The sequence below is a fragment of the Heterodontus francisci genome, chromosome 28 (assembly GCF_036365525.1).
Source record: "Heterodontus francisci isolate sHetFra1 chromosome 28, sHetFra1.hap1, whole genome shotgun sequence".
NCBI classification, from domain to species: domain Eukaryota; kingdom Metazoa; phylum Chordata; class Chondrichthyes; order Heterodontiformes; family Heterodontidae; genus Heterodontus; species Heterodontus francisci.
In genome coordinates this window covers 25,685,742-25,700,174 of record NC_090398.1, presented here as the reverse complement: position 1 = coordinate 25,700,174, position 14,433 = coordinate 25,685,742, and the positions used below count along the sequence as shown (strand labels likewise).

General features: G+C 41.5%; 1 protein-coding gene across 10 annotated transcripts in view; it reads right to left on the bottom strand.

Moving 5' to 3' along the window:
- LOC137385147 (nucleotide-binding oligomerization domain-containing protein 2-like) overlaps window positions 1–14,433 on the bottom strand; it is a 125,316-nt gene that overhangs the window by 27,855 nt on the left and 83,028 nt on the right. For 6 of the 10 annotated variants that reach the window (XR_010977739.1, XM_068060074.1, XM_068060072.1 and 3 more), the window contains 3 exons: window positions 12,441–12,580; window positions 2,874–2,994; window positions 1,325–1,440 (listed from right to left, as the gene is read on the bottom strand). Coding sequence is in view for 9 of the 10 variants with exons in the window: in XM_068060074.1 (XP_067916175.1) it covers window positions 1,325–1,440; window positions 2,874–2,917 (160 nt within the window). In the remaining variant the exon portion in view is untranslated. Of the gene's footprint in view, window positions 1–1,324; window positions 1,441–2,873; window positions 3,016–12,440; window positions 12,581–14,433 lie in introns of all 10 variants that reach the window. The other 4 variants (XM_068060073.1, XM_068060081.1, XM_068060075.1 and 1 more) reach the window with 4 other exon arrangements.

Genomic DNA, 14,433 nt, shown 5'->3' with positions numbered 1-14,433 from the left:
CACACATAGATTACCACACTGATCCTCATGGGGACCGACTCTCTCCTGAGCTACCTTTTTACTCTTAATATACTTATGGAATACTTTAGGATTCTCCTTTCTCTTATCTGATGGGAAAATCTCATGGCCACTTTTCGCCCTCCTGATTTCCTTCTTAAGTGTACTCCTACATCCCCATACTCCTCGTGGGATTCGCTCGATCCAAGCTGCCTATACCTGACATATGCCTCCTTCTTTGTCCTGACCTGGCCCTCAATATACCTCGTCCACCAAGGTTCCCTCAACTTGCCAATCGTGCCCTTCCATCTAACAGGAACATGCTGGCCCTGAACTCTTCCTATCTCACTTTTAAAAGCCTCCCATTTGCCAGGCATCCCTTTACCTTTAAACAGCCTCTTCCATTCAACTTTTGAGAGTTCCTGTCTGATGCCATCGAAATTAGCCTTCCCCCAATTTAGGGCTTCAACTTGAAGACCAGTCCTTCCTTTTCCTTAAATACCTTGAAGCTAATAGAGTTATGGTCACTGGTTCCAAAGTGCTCCCACACTGAGACATCGGCCACCTGCCCATCCTCATTTACTAAGAGGAGGTCGAGTGTCGCCCCTTCTCCAGTTGGGCCATCCACATAATGCTTCAGAAAACTATCCTGGACACTCTTAACAAATTCTACCCCATCTGATCCCTTAGCACTAAGGCGGTCCCAGTCAATATTAGGGAATGACCTACTATTACAACCCTATAATTCCTACACCTATCTGTGATTTCCCTACATATATAATCCTCCAATTCCCTCTGACTATTGGGGGGCCTATAGTATAATCCCATCAAAGTGATCACCCCTTTCTTATTTCTAAGTTCTACCCATATGGCCTCACTGGACTTTCCCCCCTGGGATATCCTCTCTAAGTGCTGCCGTGATGTTCGTTTAATCAATAGTACAACTCCCCTTCGTCTCTTACCTCCACCTCTGTCACGCCAGAAGGATCGGTACTCCGGAACATTGAGCTGCCAGTCCTGCCCATCTCTCAACTACGTTTCCATAATAGCTATAATATCACAATCCCATGTACTGATCCACGCTCTGAGTTCATCTGCCTTACCTGTATGGCTTCTTGCATTAAAGTAAATGCAGTTTAGCCGACCAGACCTTCCACGCACCCTGTCCTGTCCCTGCCCGGCCTGCCTGCTGGACTTGCTTGCTTTAACCTCTACATTTGCCTCAACTATGTCATCGGAGAGACTCCCACTTTTGGTCCCCCCACCCCCGCCGCCCCCCTGCCAGACTAGTTTAAACACTCCCAAGTGCTAGAAGAATGGACGTTACCTGTTCTCAGCCAACCAATGTAATTCCCCATATTCCAATTCGTAATACCACCAGAAATGCCGCGACTTGGAGGGCGATTTTGTCTTGGACGTCTTTTGCTGCAGTATCTGCAGGTGCTGTTAATTAGAAAACAAGTAAGTCATTCAAGTAATAATTACTACGTTAAAACAAGCTATATGAATTTTAAACGAGCACAGATATAATACTTCAGTTTATATTATTTGTATCTCATTTTAAGTCTACATTTTGATCCCCTCTGTTGTCATCATCATTTTCATTCATAAGGTGATTGTGAACTTTTGCATTTAGCTGGTCTGAATACAGGATTAATAAGGCCGTGGCATGAAGTTTATCTTCGGAGAATGCGAGATGTGAGTGTGCTGACTGCAGTGCCAAATTTGTGCCGTCAGCAATACAAGTGTCCATACCACGCACTATTGAAACATCTGTGATATGTTCGAGCCAATACTTATTCGCACATTGCTATTTAGCCATATTTCAAAAATTTGCCTCACTAAGGTTTTCCTATTGAAAAGTGAATCAACACATATTCACTCGGACAGCTTTTCGTTTCTTTCACCAGCCGACACAGCGTAACTCCAGAAGCTGTGTATTTTCCCATTTATATTTCTACAGCAGAATGGATGAGCCCCGAGGCATATTCACTTACTTCTGATTTCACAGGAGATACCAGCTCATCCTAACAAACATTTTATGTACCTAATTACTGGTTAAAATGTAATGACCGTTGAAGCAAATACCTGAAATTACCCGAAGTCGTACTGAAATAGCACACTCGAAATGAAATAACCTCAGTGTGTATTGAAGTTACTATCTTTAAAGTGTATTGTTAGCATCTGTGTCATTAGATATTTCAAGTATACTTCGAATCTTTATGTATGATTAAGTGGGGCATTACTTTAAAACATTTGACTTTAACCTGCACTTTAATGATCTGATTAAACTGCTAATTCTATTCGCGAATCCAAAACTCAATTACCTAGACATCAATATTCGTATTACATATAAAGCAAATTAAAATGAACCATAAGAAATAATGCAATTCCAATAAACAGTGGATTCAAGTTTACTATGATGTAATAAGATTTGAATGTGGCAGGCAAACGAATAGTTTGACTCGGATTCACAGGAGCACACTAAAGATTATTAAATCGATTCTTCACAATTAAGAGTAGTATTCCAGATATTAGACAGATATCAAAAGGTGTTCCAGACTTTACCCAATCTGACACTTCTTTGCATTTCTCAGTGTTGTAACGTGCCAGTAATATTTTTTGCACTTCGGAACGTAGCCCAAATAACGGTTTTATAGAATATGGGCATAAGGTTTATATTGGATAATGCGGGCTGAGATTGTGCTGCCCGTACTAGAAACTGGACACGGGAAGTAAATCCTTGCAATTAGTGGCTGCATGGGGACATTAGCAGGGAGCAGTCCCATTGCGATGGACTGAACCTGAAAAGGGTTGGGAGGAGATTCCAAGTGGAGCGATTAATGTGCAGATCAAAAAGGACTACAAACTCATACCTGAATGGATGTTTAGGATTCAGTTGGACATAGCAGTAAAACATATATATCTTAATCAGCTTCACACCTGTTAAATTCCAAGGAACAAGGGAACTATGTCAGCGATTACACCCGCTATTGTCTGCAAAAAAAGTAAGAGAACCTAAAAAGGTACAATGAATTGTGTAGCCGCAGGGGACTGTAATAAATATAAACAACAAAAAAGATCGAGAGAAAATGGCAAGAGGTGTAAGAAGGGAATGTCAAAAGAAACTTGTGAGGGATGCCAACATTAAGACGAAAAGAGCAGTTCGGGTTAAGTGGACTATTACGAAGCAGATGCAGGTTATATTTGCATCTTCCTTTGTATTAGCTAATTTCTGTGGATAGCTCACATTCATGTGTGATGAGCTGTTTATGAATTCAATGTCGACGGGGTGAACAAGTTTTAGTTTAGCAGACATGTGATTCTGTGCAAGAGAAAGTGTATGTCAGATAACTTTATCCTCCATCTTCTTGAAGTGCACTATTCTTTTCAAATTGTTGTATTGTTTCAGAATTCTCCAGTTTATTTTTGTATTTCCATCGCTGCAGTGCCTATGAGCGAGAAAACACCCTTCAGAATTCTGGATCATCGCTGCAGAGGATGGCATAGATTCCCCGAATAATTGACTGCCTTACAATTATTAAGTTTCTGTTCTGCTCCTGCAGCCTTTGATCATTCCTTTCTTCCACTTTGCCTACACAGCGCTGTCTTTCAATTTATCCTCACAGGACCGAAGTGCATTGCACCTCTTGGAAAGAAACAGTCTCCGCGGGAACTACTTTTCTTTTCCCATTGTTGCCCAAACGCTAAACGTTACACTCCCATTTCCGGCAAAGTTGTTGTCCGTTAAGCTGTAATTGTACACTGAAGAAAATGATACAGCAATTCTTCCCATTCCTTTATTTGTCCGAGTCTCTCAAACTCTCAGAAGCACTGTGCTGGAGCGCCTGAAGGATACCATTTCAAACTTTTAATAACAGAATCATAGAATAATACAGCACAGAGGGGCATCATTCACATCATTTTGTATGTATCCTTTCCTACGTAAAGCTATCCAATTCGTCCACTCCCTTCCTCTATTCCTGTAAAAAATCCCTTTAATGTGAAATCCAATATCCTTTTGAAACTTTAGATTGAATATGCCTCCACTTCTCTTTCAGGCAGTGCATTCCAGATCCCAGTAACTTGTTGTGTAAAAACAAATCCTCATTTTGCTTCTGGTTGTTTTTGCCAATGACCTTAAATCTCTGTTCACTGATTTTCAACTTTTTTGCCATTGGATACAGTGACTTATTATCCAATCAAATGTTCATGGTTTTGAACCCATCTATCAAATTTCCTCTTAACCTTCACTGCTCCAGTGACATCAATTGCAGATGATACAGACCAATGCATATTATTTTTGTATCCTGCCTGGTGTTTATATGAAAAAATTCACAGTGTATCAGGATGTCTGTGCCCGTTATGTACGCAATAATAGTGTATCGGTATACGGACAGGCATGTACTGATTTTCACACTTCATCAGGACCAAGACAGATGTCCGTTAGATATCACAGTGTATCGGGAAACTGCGAAATGTGCTTGGGGTTTCAGTGCATAAAGTTCCTGCTATAAGTGTAGATATATTTGGGACAGAGTGGCAGAGTGGCCAGAGCGGATAAAGAATGAATTCTGAAGAGTTATTCGAGTTGGAGCAGCAGAACATCGGGAGAGGATAAGGAGTGTGAAGCTGACAGACTTCTGGGTGAAGCCACAGAGCAGCCAGAGAGGATAAAGACTGCAGACGTGGGCATGACAGCAGCAAAGCGGGAGTCCAGAAGGAATGCAAGCACCAGGGATTATTTTTATAAAGTTACGTCAGCATAAGAGGATCTGCTGATTTTTGATCAGCAGTCGTGCTTTTAAAAATACATTTTCAGTTTATTTCTGTTAAAGTTTTTCAGTCTAATAAGTCGTGGCAGGCAGGACACGTAAGACCCGTGCAATGTGCATCAGGGGCCATATGGGAGCACGAGGTTGCTTCTGGTGTCCTGAGTACTCATGTGTGCAGGAAATGCTGTCAGCTGGAGAAGATCGAGCTCCGGTTTGTCACAGCAGTAAAACCACAAGGATGAAAGGTACGTACATAACCCGTTTCTAATTTTGTCATCTCCCAGTTTAGGCTTGAGCTGATAGAGCTTAAATGTGTCCGCAACCGACAGACAAGCAGGACCAGACAAAACGTGCAGCAGACTCCTGAGTACATCTCGTGCTCTAACCAGTATGGTTTTGAGTAATGGTGAGGGTGATGGCTCCTCTTGGGAGTGCAGCTAGAGCCACGGGTGACTCAAAAGATAAAGCTGAGCGGGGAGGGGTAGTTTTCAAAAGCAATAGCGATAGGCAATTATATGTTAGGAAATACACAGATGTCTCTGCTGTTGCACGCAGGTTTTAACATGATATGGTGCCTCACTGTTGCCAGAGTCCAAGATGTCACTGAGCAGCTACACAACATTTTGAGTGAAGAAGGTGAACAGCCAGAGGACGTGATCCATCAGGGTACCAATCACATAGGAGGAATGAAGAATGAGGTTCTGCAGGAAGAGTTTAGGAAGCTATAAAATGGATTATGAAGCTGGACGTCAAAGGTTGTAATCTCTGGATTATTCCAGGTGACACGTACTTGCGGGTATAGAAGTAAGAGAACAGTGTCCATTGATATGTAACTAGAAAGAAGGTGCCAGATGGAGGGAATTATTTGTCTCGGACTTTGGGAATAGTTCTGGGGGAGGAGGGACCTATATAAACTGAATGGTTAGCATTTAACTGGGTAAGTAGAAATATCCTTGAGGGGATGCCTGCCACTGGTGTTGCAAAGTGCTGAAACATATTTGGGAGGGATATCAGAGCCATAATCTACCAGGATGCAGAATCAAGGCACATAAAGAATTGGAAGTAACAGAATGCACTCAAATATGGCTTAGTAAGATATTACGTACGGTCAGACTAAGAAGAAATACAATAATTTCTAATTCAGCTTTACAATGCAGGCACGTAAACACAAAACATGGCAAAAAGAGTTGATAAACTGCAGAGAGCCACCTGAAAATATGATGTCGAAGCAGTAATTGAGATCTGGCTCTAAAAAGGACAGGACTGTGTACTAAATCTTCCTTGGTATCAGGTTTTCAGGAAAGATAGGGAACGAAAACAAGGTGAAGGAGTTGCAGTATTGATTGAACAGAAACGAACAGCGCAGAAGAAAGAAACAGAGAGAGAGAGAAGGAGAGGGAGCGAGAGAGAGAGAGAGAGAGAGAGAGGAGTCAACGACAGAATGTATTTGGTTCGAGTTAAGAAACAATAGAGGTACTATGACACTGCAGGATTTATTCCAGATGCTACTAACCAGAGGGAAAGGTATAAAGCAGAATATTTGCAGGGAAATTACAGAGAGGTGGAAGAACTGTGTAGCAGTGAAAATGTATTTTTTATATTATATAATATACGTTGGGTAGTAATAGTGTAACCAGTAAAGAGGGCAGACCATTTCTGAAGAGTGTAGAGGGCAATGTCACTGATCAGCATATTTCTGGTCAAACGGGGAAGAAGCCGTTGATGAATCTGGTTCTGAGGAATGAGATGGATCAAGTGGATCATGTGTCAGTCGGGAAACATTTGAGGAGCAGTGATTATAGTATAATAAGATTTAAGTTCGATTGGCTGAAGGTGAATGAGCAACCAGGAATAGAAGCAATTCGATGGAAAAGGGCCATTTTCAGAGGATTCAGAGCAGATTTGCGGGCTGCCTTTCATGAGATGGTTTAGGTACAGTTGAGTTACATTCCCACCTGGGGAAAATGTAGTCTCTAGGCGTATAACTAGAAAATAAATTGGAAATGGAGCCGATTATGAGCCAAAAAGGTGACCCACATATGCAAGCAGAAGGCATGGATGAGTTACGAAATAAGTACATGAAACCTGTCTTTACCAAGAACAATGATGCTGCCAAAATCATAGTGAAAGAGGCGGGAGTTGATTCAAGATGGGATAAATACTGATAAAGCGGAGGTTTTAGAATGGTTGGCTGTAATTAAAGTTGATACATCACTAGAGCCGGATAAATTTGCATTCAGGATGCTGAATGAAACAAGGGGGGGGAAATGCGGATGTACTGACCATAACCTTCCAAACCTCCTTCGATACTGACATTGTTCCAGAGGACTGGAGAACTGAAAATGCCGCACACTTGTTGAAAAAAAGGTTCAAGCATTAAACCCAGCAACTATTAACCTAATCGAGGACGTGAGGAAACTTTTCAAAATGATAATCCAAGCCAAAATTTACAGTCACTGTCGTGGATTGTGTAAAATACGTCAGCACGGTTTTGTTAAAGGCAAAATTTATTTAACCAACTTCTTGAGCTTTTGCTGATGCAACGGATGGGGATAAACTGAAGGCGGTGATGTGGTATATATTGATTTACAAAATGCGTTTTTTAAATAGTCCCACAACAGGCTTGTCAGCAAAGTTGAAGGCGGTGGTATCAGATGGAATCGGCAGCATGGAAACGAACTTGGCTCTGTGACAGCAAACAAAGAACAATGGAGATCTGTTGATTTTCAGATTGAAGCAAGGTATGCATCAGTGTTCCCATGGACCACTAAGACCACTGCATCTTCCGATCTATATGACCGACTTAGATTTGTATGTACAGGGAAATATGTCGAACTTTACAAATGATAGTAAATTTGGAAGTGTAGTGAATTGTGAAAAGGATGGGGATAGAGTTCCAGAGGACATAGGCAAGCTATTGGTATGGGCAAGCATATGGCAGATGACATTTAATGCAGAGAGGTGTGAAGTGATACAGTTTGGTAGGAAAAACGAAGAGAGGCAATATAAAATAACTGATACAATTGTAAGCGGGGTGCAGGAACAGAGGTACCTGTGGACATACGTGTCCAAATTGTTGATGATGGCAGGGCAGTTTAGGAAGAAGATTAAAAAGGCCTACAGAATCTTGAACTTTATAAATAGGGATACAGAGTGCAAAAGGAAGTATCAAAGGGAAGTTATGATGAACCTTTATAAAGCAATGGTTTGTCCTCAACTGCAGCATTGTGTCCAATTCAAGGCACTGCAATTTAGGAATGATGTGAATGTTTTGGAGAAGATGCAGAAACTATTTACAAGAATGGTTCCATCGATGAGGAACCTCAGTTATGTGGACAGATTGTTGAAGCTGGATCATTATATTTGGAGAAGAAAAGTTGAGAGGAGATTTGATAGATGGGTTCAACTTCTTGAGGGGTGTAGGCAATGTAGATAGAGAGAAATTATTCAGATTGGCTAAAAAGTCAAGAATCAGAAGACAGAATTAAAATTATTGACAAATGAACCAAAGGCAAGATGAGGAAAACACGCATTTTTTTACACAGCGAGAAATTACAATCTGGAAAACACTTCCTGAAAAGGCCGTGGAGGTAGATTCAAATTGCCTTTCAACAGGGAATTGACTAAGCACCTAAATGGGGGTGGGGTATAGGGAGAATGCAGTGCTGGGAGAAGCACTGGTGAGTGGGAACAGCTGACTTGCTCTAGCAGAGTGCTGGCAATCATTTGACGGGACGAATGGCCTACTTCTGTGGTGTATCCATTTTATGATTCTATGATTTTATGTATGTTGCTTCACACTGTATTGTGATTCTACCTGTTGTGTTTGGCTTTCATAGATCACGAGGATCAGTGCAACGGTGAATCACAAGTTTACCTCTTTTTTATTGGGATCCACGGTAATTCAGGATCCAGCCAGTAGTGTATAGGGTTTCCATACGCACCAAGTTGCTGTAAGCAGTGTATGGAGTTTCACAGTATGCCAGGATACTGCAGCTGTGTACGGGTTTCAATGCAGCAGGATCCTGCAAGGTGTGCATTGTAATTTGCATTGCATTGGGATCACGACAGATGTACATGGAGATCCAGCCCGTTGGGTTTCTTGGGTTGACAGCCTATCACGTTCCTGCCAGATATGTGTGAGGATTCATTGTGTGTCAGTATGTTGTCAGGTGTGCCTGAGTTTTCTCAATTTGTCAGGTCACTGCCTGGTACCTAATGGGGTTCACATGTTATCAGTTTTCTGCCTGGTGTCATAGAGTCATAGAGTTATACAGCACAGAAACAGGCCTACGGCCCATCTTCTCCGTGCCGACCAACAAGCACTAATCTATTCTAATCCCACTTCCAGAACTTGGCCTGTAGCCTTCTATGCGATGGCTTTTCTAGTGCTCATATAAATATGTCTTAAATGTTGTGATGGTTCCTGCCTCTACCACCCCTTCAGGCAGTGTGTTCCAGATTCCAACCATCCTCTGGGTGAATTTTTTTTCCTGAAACCCCCTCTAAACCGCTTGCCCATTACGTCAAATCTATGCCCCCTGGTTATTGACATCTCCGTTAAGGGAAATGTTTCTTCCTATCCATCCTAATTATGCCCTGAATAATTTTGTATGCCTCAATCATGTCCCCCCTTAGCCTTCTCTGTTCTAAGGAAAACAACCCTAGCCTATCCAGTCTCTTTTCATAGATGGAATGCTCAAGCCCAGGCAATATCCCGGTGAATCTCCCCTGCACCCTCTCCAGTGCAATCACATCCTTCCGAAATGTGGTGCTCAGAACTGTACACAGTACTCCAGCTGTGTCCTCAGTAGCGTTTTATACAGCACCATCATAACCTCCCTGTTCTTATATTCTATGCCTCGGCTAATAAAGGCAAGTATCCCATATGTTTTCCTAACCACCTTATCTGGCTGTGCTGCTGCCTTCAGTGATCTATGGACAAGTACACCAAGGTCCCTTTGACCTTTTGTACTTCCTAGGGTCCTACATCCATTGTATATTCCCTTGCCTTTTAGTCCTCCCAAAATGTATCACCTCACACTTCTCCATTTGCCACTACTCTGCCCATCTTACCAGCACATCTATATCGTCCTGTAATCTAAGGCTTTCCTCCTCACTATTTACAACACCACCAATTCTTGTGTCATCTGAGAACTTACTGATCCTACATCCTATATTCACATCCAAATCATTAATGTACAGTATAAACAGCAAGGGTCCCAGCACGGATCCCTGTGGTACACCACAGGTCACAGGCTTCCAATCGCAAAAACAACCCTCGACCATCACTCTCTGCCTCCTGCCATGGAGCAAATTTTGGATCCAATTTGCCAAATTGCCCTGTATCCCATGGGCTCTTATATCCTTAACCAATCTCCCCTGGGTGACCTTATCAAAAGCATTACTGAAGTCCATATAGTCGCCATCAACTGGTTTACCGTCATCTACACACCTAGTCACCTCCTCGAAAAATTCAATCATGTTTGTAAGGCATGATCTCCCGCTGACAAAGCCATGCTGACTTTCCCTGATTAATTCCTGACTCTCCAAGTGGAGATTAATCCTGTCGCTCAGCATTTTTTCCAACAATTTCCCAACCATTGATGTTACACTTATTGACCTGTAATTACCTGGTTTATCCCTGCTACCTTTCTTGAACACTGGTGTGCATGTGGTATCACATTGCATCAGGGTTCTTGCAGGTTTGTATGGGGTTTAACATTTCATCAGGATCCTTTCAGGTGGTTTCCCAGTGTATCGGGAACCTGCCAGATGTGTTTGGGATTCAGTATAGCAGGTGTGAAAATGTTTCACAGTTATCACAATTGTGTTAGGTCTGTGTGAAATTTTGCAGTGCATTAACATGTGTGTAAAGCCTATCAAAGTATATCAATATTCTAGCTGCTGTGTATGGGATGGAACAACATATCGGCCTCCAATGTATATATATACATATGGTTATTGTTTATTTGAAAAAACGGATTTTCTTGGGATATGCAATAAAGATATAAAATGAAATAAAAGCAAAATACTGCGGAGTTTGGAAATCTGATATAAAAACAGAAAGTGCTGGAAATACACAACAGGTCTGGCAGCATCTGTGGAGAGAGAGGCAGAGGTAACGTTTCAGGTCGGTAACCTTTCATCAGAACTGGAAAAGGTTAGAAATGGTAAAGGGTTTAAGCATGTATAGCAGGGGTGGGGGAGAAAGGAGAACCAAATGGAAGGTGTGTGTTGGGACAGATGGCCGGAGAGATGAACTGACAAGGTGGTCATGGGGCAAAGGCAAAGACAGTGTGATAATGATGTGATGAAAGGCAAGGCATTAGTGCAGAGAGAGTGTTAATGACAGAATAATGAGCAGCCCTAGCCAAAAGCAGAAACAGGAAAAGAAAAATAGGAAGGTATATGGTAAAAAAGATGGAACAAAATAAAATTAAACTAAACAGGGCCTGTCATGCTCTGAAATTAATGAACTCAATGTTCAGTCAGGTAGGCTATAGCGTGCATAATTGGAAAATGAGATGCTGTTTCTCGAGCTTGCCTTGATGTTAACTGGATCACTGCAGCAGACCGAGGACAGGGAGGTGGGCATGAGAGCAGGGCTGTGTGTTGAACTGGCAAACGACCAGAAGCTCGGTGTCATGTTTTCAGACTGAACAGAGGGGTTCCGCAAAGCAGTCACCCGATCTGCGTTGGTCTCCCCAATGTGGAGCAAACCGCATTGTGAGCTGTGAATACAGTATATTAAATTGAAAGACGTTCAAATAAATCATTGCTTGGATAGTGAGGAGAGAAGAGGTAGAAGGATGGATATTACACCTCCTGCGATTGCGTGGGAAGGGGATGAGGTATTGGGAGTAATGGAGGAGTGGACCAGGGTGTCGTGGAGGGAACATTCCCTTCGGAATGCCGACAGCGGAGGGGAGGTGAAGATACTTTACCTGCTGCATAAATTTTTAAACAAAATAGGGAGGAGAAATTAATACAAGGTTCAATTGCAACATGGGAACTCGGGATTCATATAAAGCATGAATCAGTCTATTAATTAATATTAATATCCCCTTTAAACATCCTCCCTCTCACCTTGGCGGTGAGGTAAGAGTATTGGATCACCTAAGAAACAATATCAATTGTAAGTGGAAATTTGTCAGGCAATAAAATGAACATTTTACAAAGAATAAAACTTATTTCAGCTTGTCTTATAAATTAATGCTGATGTATTGGCATGGAATGGTATGATAAAACCATCTGATGTAATTAGGAAGTTGCCAAATATGAGAACATTGCCATGCAGGGTAACGTGTAGTCGAGAATGAAATGGATGAGGCAGAATCTAGAATTGTTTGACGTGCATAGAAAATGACAAAATGAGATGTTAAAATAGGATTGTGGAGTTAATTATATAAAACGAATCGAGGAAGCATAGGTGATTGAACGCTGAAGCGGAATGGTGGACCATTTATCCATGACAGATAATAAAGTTCGAGATAACAAACATATTTCATATACACTTCACAGAAAAGATTGTTAACATACAGTGATGTTCTTGTAGCAAATAGTTCTTATTGAGGATGACAGACTGATTACTTTTTGTTATGGTTTAGATAAATGAAGGAGATACTTTCTCCAACTTAACAGCAAATGGTTTTACAGTATTTGTACCTTTTTGTTCATCGGTATGCAGAAAGGGGTCAGTCGTTTTTTCCAAAAGGTCTTCTTGTGCGCCCAGTCATAATATAGCTCCAGTTATAAGCATTAAGAGGCCTTTGCATTGCCTTCAATCATTGTGGTATCAACAATCGCTGCAAATTAGAAAAAAAACACGATAAATGTTCCTCTTATTCAAATATGATTAGCGAAAGTCTGAAACAACCCTGAATGCTACTGATGGATTATCTTCAGTATTTCTGCTTGTCTTTCTTTGCCAGATGGTCTTAATCATCGTCATTTTAGACTTTTCCACCTAAATAACAGATTCATAACTAGTCGCCTCAAATGTTCTTCAGAGACAAATGAAATCTGTGGTTGAACTGACTGTGCACTTCGGTTATACCATTAGTTCAGCATGTGGCTGTGTGGAATTACAATACTTATCTCCAATATACAAATTGAAACATGATAACAACACGACGTGTGAGGCATTCAAAAGCAGAGTCGGCTTTAGGTTCATGGAATAAGATTGGAATATGTGATGGCCAGGGAACGATCTTTGTTTCGAAAACTCTGGATTATGAAGCGATCAAATCTTTTTGAATAATATACCATTCACGCACAGCCTCGATTACTCAACAGCTTCTGCTTTTGGGGCTCACTAACATTCTTTTCTTTCTGGCATCGTAAAAGGAATCACTATAACCGAGGGAACAACAATACTTTCTGATTACTGGGCATTGGAAAAAATAACGTGAGAGAATCATTCAAAAACTGACACAGCCACGATGTACAGGAAGATCGTCCGTTATCTGGTAAGATTTTAAGATTCTATCCATCTATTTATCGACAGTCTATGTGTTTTTTTTACATGGCAATCCAATTTCTGACCGTTCTAGCAATGCATTTTTGGAACTATAAGATAAACACGATAGAAAAGGAAACATTACTGTCAACCGTGCTGCTCTTCATTTCTTTTCTCACTTTCCAGCAATACTTCTTCGTGTGCTGATGGGTGTCAGGTTAAATATAATTGTATCATTCAATGGATAAATCATGGTATCTCATAGAGTCATAACGTATACAGCACAGAAACAGGCTCTTTGGTCCATTGTATCCGTGCCAGCCGTCAAGCACCTATCTACTCTAATCCCATTTTCTAGTACTTGGCCCGTAGCCTTGTATGCTATGGCGTTTCAAGTGCTTGTCTAAATACTACTTAAATGTTGTGAGAGTTCCTGCCTCTAGCACCTCTTCAGGCAGTGTGTTCCAGATTCCAACAACCCTCTGGATGATTTTCTCCCCCCGAAAACCTCGTGCCCCTTACCTTAAATCTAAACCCCTGATTATTGACACCTTCACTGAGAGAAAAAGTTTCTTCCTATCGACCCAATCTATCCCCTCATAACTTGGTACACCTCAATCAGGTCCCCCTCAGCCTTCTCTGCTCTAAGGAAAACAATCCTACCTGTCCAATCACTCTTCATAGCTGAAATGCTCCAGCCCAGGCAAAATCCTGGTGAATCTCCTCTACACCTTCTCCAGTGCAATCAGATCCTTCCTATAGTGTGGCCACCAGAACTGTAAACAGTATTCCAGCTGTATCTGCTCCGGTTTACTTGTGCTTGGCACTAAATCATTGTGTAACGGTCATCAATTGTGCAAAACTGGCAATATTGAATAATCTGCCCAACATACACCAGGCAAGATTGAAGTCATTGGAAGGGAAAAGTGGGCGGGTCTGTATTGGGCAGCTGAATTTCATTTACTCCTGTGTGAGTGATTCTTTGCTGATGATTACATTAGGTTTGGGCGTTCTGCAATTTTTAAAATTACACTGGTTTCCGATTGGTATTAATTGATGTGGCTGTCAACTGCAGCTAAATTCTCTGGTATCTTGTAATACTAGTGGGGCATCGAAATAAAAATGGATTAGGTTGGAACAGGAACATTTTGCCAATTACCGGACACTTTTGTCAATGACAAAGGAGAAATACTCCGATCT